This window comes from Bison bison, unplaced genomic scaffold (genome assembly GCF_000754665.1).
Source record: "Bison bison bison isolate TAMUID 2011002044 unplaced genomic scaffold, Bison_UMD1.0 scf7180017864312, whole genome shotgun sequence".
In the NCBI taxonomy this organism is placed as follows: Eukaryota; Metazoa; Chordata; class Mammalia; order Artiodactyla; family Bovidae; genus Bison; species Bison bison.
The window spans coordinates 1833650-1837249 of NW_011494884.1; the positions used below are offsets into that span (position 1 = coordinate 1833650).

General features: G+C 51.6%; 1 protein-coding gene across 1 annotated transcript in view; it reads right to left on the reverse strand.

Moving 5' to 3' along the window:
• DDX51 (DEAD (Asp-Glu-Ala-Asp) box polypeptide 51) overlaps positions 1–3600 on the reverse strand; it is an 8002-nt gene that overhangs the window by 3633 nt on the left and 769 nt on the right. The window contains exons 2-7 of the mRNA XM_010852523.1: positions 3562–3600; positions 1228–1378; positions 771–916; positions 614–685; positions 414–520; positions 215–323 (exon numbers count right to left, since the gene is read on the reverse strand). Coding sequence (XP_010850825.1) covers positions 215–323; positions 414–520; positions 614–685; positions 771–916; positions 1228–1378; positions 3562–3600 — 624 coding nt within the window. The remainder of the gene's footprint in view (positions 1–214; positions 324–413; positions 521–613; positions 686–770; positions 917–1227; positions 1379–3561) is intronic.

Consider the following 3600-nt stretch of genomic DNA (forward strand, 5'->3'; position numbering starts at 1 on the left):
CACATGCGGCCTACGTGAACAGAGCAAGTCCTGTGCTGGGGCTTTACTGGCTTTCTGCGTAAACCAAGGAATATCAGCCTCTTTTCTCTCCTCTATTTTCTTAACTGCAAAATTCTTTCCTTATCTCTTTATCTATTCTTTTATTCATGCCATCCTCCCCGAGGGAATCCCTGGTTCCTGCCGGGGTAGGCCTCCCTCCAGGCGGATGACCTACCAGGAAGCGGAGGTGCTGGAGGCTGAATCCTGGGGTCTGGTCGATGTGGTCCACCAGGCGGCCAGGGGTGGCCACCATGATGTCAGCCAGGCAGCGGAAGCCGTCTGCTCTGTGGAGCAGAGGGTGGCTCAGCGAGGTCCCCCGGCACTGACCAAGTGAGCCTGCCTCCCTAAGGCGCCCACAGCCCAGCAGGACCTACGTCTTCTGCACGAGGCTCTCCTGCTCCTTAGCCAGTGACTTCTGCCCAGTGATCAGGGCTACTCGAAGAGGAGTGGCATCCGTATAGACATTGAACACTTTGCTCACCTGGAAGAGGAGTGGCCATCACCAGTGTGATCTGAGGCCCCCCTGCAGCAACAAAGACCCTGGATCTGACCTCGAGGCATGGGGTCCACGTACCTGCTGGGCCAGCTCCTTGGTTGGCAGCACAACCAGGGCACGAACCTGGCACACAGCTCGATGTAGCAGGGCCTGCAGAGGAGGACGACCGCTCGTGTCAGCAGGGTCACTCCCTGCCTGCATGCCCAACTGGAGGGTGAGGGGTCCTTATGCTCACCTGCACCACAGGGATGACGAAGGCCAGGGTCTTCCCGCTGCCCGTTGGGGCAGAAACACAGAGGTCGCTAGGCCGGTAGCCGCCTCTGCTGACCAGAAACCCATTGGCTGTGCTCTCTAGGACAGCAGGAATCACTGCAGCCTGCACTGGACAGGGAAGGGAAAGAGGCAGGTCATGTCTGTGCAGGGACACCCAGGATTAGCACAGGCTCTGAGGCCAGAAATAGCGTCTTCCCCGTCTGTGACCTCTAGGCTGGGCTCTCCCTCAGGGTCGGCACCAGGGCCTCCAGGAGTGTCGAAGAGGCTGAAGGCACTGAGACCAAGTCCACACATGACACTGGACGTGTACAGGGGCTGCCTGTGTTGGCAGCTGCTGAGTGAGGCCCTGCATGGCTCTGAACATGCTCTAGAAGGAACCCTACCCCCGTCCCCAGTCCACCTGCCCAGGGCTGGGGCACCTGGAAAGTAGGATGAGATGCCCTGTGCCCGCAGCTTCTTCTGCAGGTCTGGGTGAACTTCAGGGATGTCTTCAATAGGCACCAAGCCTTCCGTTACATTCTTTCCAACACAGCTTGGCTGAGCCAACCACACTGGCAGGAAAGGCTGGACCTATCACAAAGGACAGAAGAGAAAGACCGGGTCAATTCTCCAGAGCCAGATGGGCAAGGCCTGGGAAGCCAAGAACTCAAAACACTCAGGCTAAAGAGGCTATAGAAACAGGCAAGGCTTCAAACTTCTCCCAGCTCTTTTTTTCCTCCACTGCCTATGGGATCTGAGTTGTTGTTGAGGGATTGAACCCTCAGGGATCGAACCCAGGTCCTTGGCAGTGAAAGTATGGAATCCTAATCACTGGACCATCAGGGAGTGCCCAGCTTTTCCCAGCTTTTCCTTGACCCCTACAACTCACTCTCCACGTGACATTTAAAGGAATTGAGAAATACAATCCAAAATGTGCCACTCCATGAGCCAAACAAACCACCCAGGGACTTACCTTCGCACTTATGATAACATCCATGCTCTAAAAATATCTGTGCTCTGAGCCACAGCTCCAGGGCCTCATGACCTGGCAGTTTCTCGCCCCCCAAGTACACAATCCCCTCCATGCTTTTTATACACTAAGCTCATTACTACCTCAGGGCCTGTGCTCCAATCCGGCCTTCTGCCTGGCACACACTTCCCTGCCCCTCTTCCCCCATCTTAACTAGGCTGATTTCTGTCTTTGAGAAAGACAGATCCCAACTCAATGTAGATCTCCCAGTAAGGACCTACTCTACAGCACAGGAAACTCTATTTCATACTGTGTAATAAGTTATATTCCATACTGTGTAATAAGCTATATGGGAACAGAATCTAAAAGAGAATGGATATAAAATGCTTGCTCCTTGGAAGAAAAGCTATGACCAATCTAGACAGTGTATTAAAAAGCAGAAACATTACTTTGCCAACAAAGGTCCATATAGTCAAGGGTATTGTTTTTCCAGTAGTCATGTATGGATGTGAGAGTTGGACCATAAAGAACGGTGAGGGCCAAAAAACTGATGCTTTTGAACTGTTGTGTTGGAGAAGATTCCTGAGAGTCCCTTGGACTGCAAGGAGATCCAATCTGTCAATCCTAAAGGAAATCAACCCTGAATGTTCATCGGAAGGACTGATGCTGAAGCTGAAACTCCAATACTTTGGCCACCTGATGTGAAGAGCTGACTCATTAAAAAAGACCTTGATGCTGGGAAAGATTGAAGGCAGGAGAAGGGGACAACAAAGGACAAGATGGTTGGATGGCATCACCGACTTACTGGACATGAGTCTGAGCAAGCTCTGGGAGATGGTGAAGGACAGGGAAGCCTGGCCTGTTGCAGTCCATGGGGTGGCAAAGAGTCAGACACGACTGAGCAACTGAACAACAAATATATAACTGACTCACTTTGCTATATAGCAGAAATTAACAAAACGCTGTAAATCAATACTTTGATACTGCTGCTGCTACTGCTGCTAAGTCACTTCAGTTGTGTCCGACTCTGTGCGACCCCATAGATGGCAGCCCACCAGGCTCCCCCCGTCCCTGGGATTCTCCAGGCAAGAACACTGGAGTGGGTTGCCATTTCCTTCTCCAATGCATCAAAGTGAAAAGTGAAAGTGAAGTCACTCAGTCGTGTCCGACCCTCAGCGACCCCATGGACTGCATCCTTCCAGGCTCCTCCGTCCATGGGATTTTCCAGGCAAGAGTACTGGAGTGGGGTGCCACTGCCTTCTCCAATACTCTGATAAAACTAAAAGAAAAGAAAAAAAGTGGATCTCTTTACAAGGGCTCTGCCAAGCCTCTCTTATTTTTCCTAGTGACTGTCACCATCCAAACACCCTTTAGCTCCAGAATTTGTTTACTGAAATCTCTTGTGCTAAGATAAAGCTGCAACTCCCAGGTAGAATCTCCTGTTTGTTTGGTAAGCAAGTGTGAGCACAGTAGAACCTCCTTAAATGTGCACCAAGGAAGAGAAGCTGTTTAGAGATCTCTGTGACGGCAGCACAGAAACCAAGTCGATCTCATAGATTATTAAAAGAAAGAGAAGTTTTACAATTGAAGGTAGAAACGCTGAGCTTGCACAGAACTCAAACGATTAGTAGCCACCGCAGACAAAACAGCTGAGGCTTCAGTAGTCAGCCCACTCAGTAATTCACTCACTGAACACAAACCTGACACCCACCAGGTGCAGGCACCGTTCTCCAAGCTGCTCCACGAACACGAGCCGCGTTAACGACAGTCACCCCAGCTCTGCAGCCTCCCCGCGGCCTCTCACCTTTGGCACCTTGCTTCTCCCGAAGCCCCCAAGCACCAG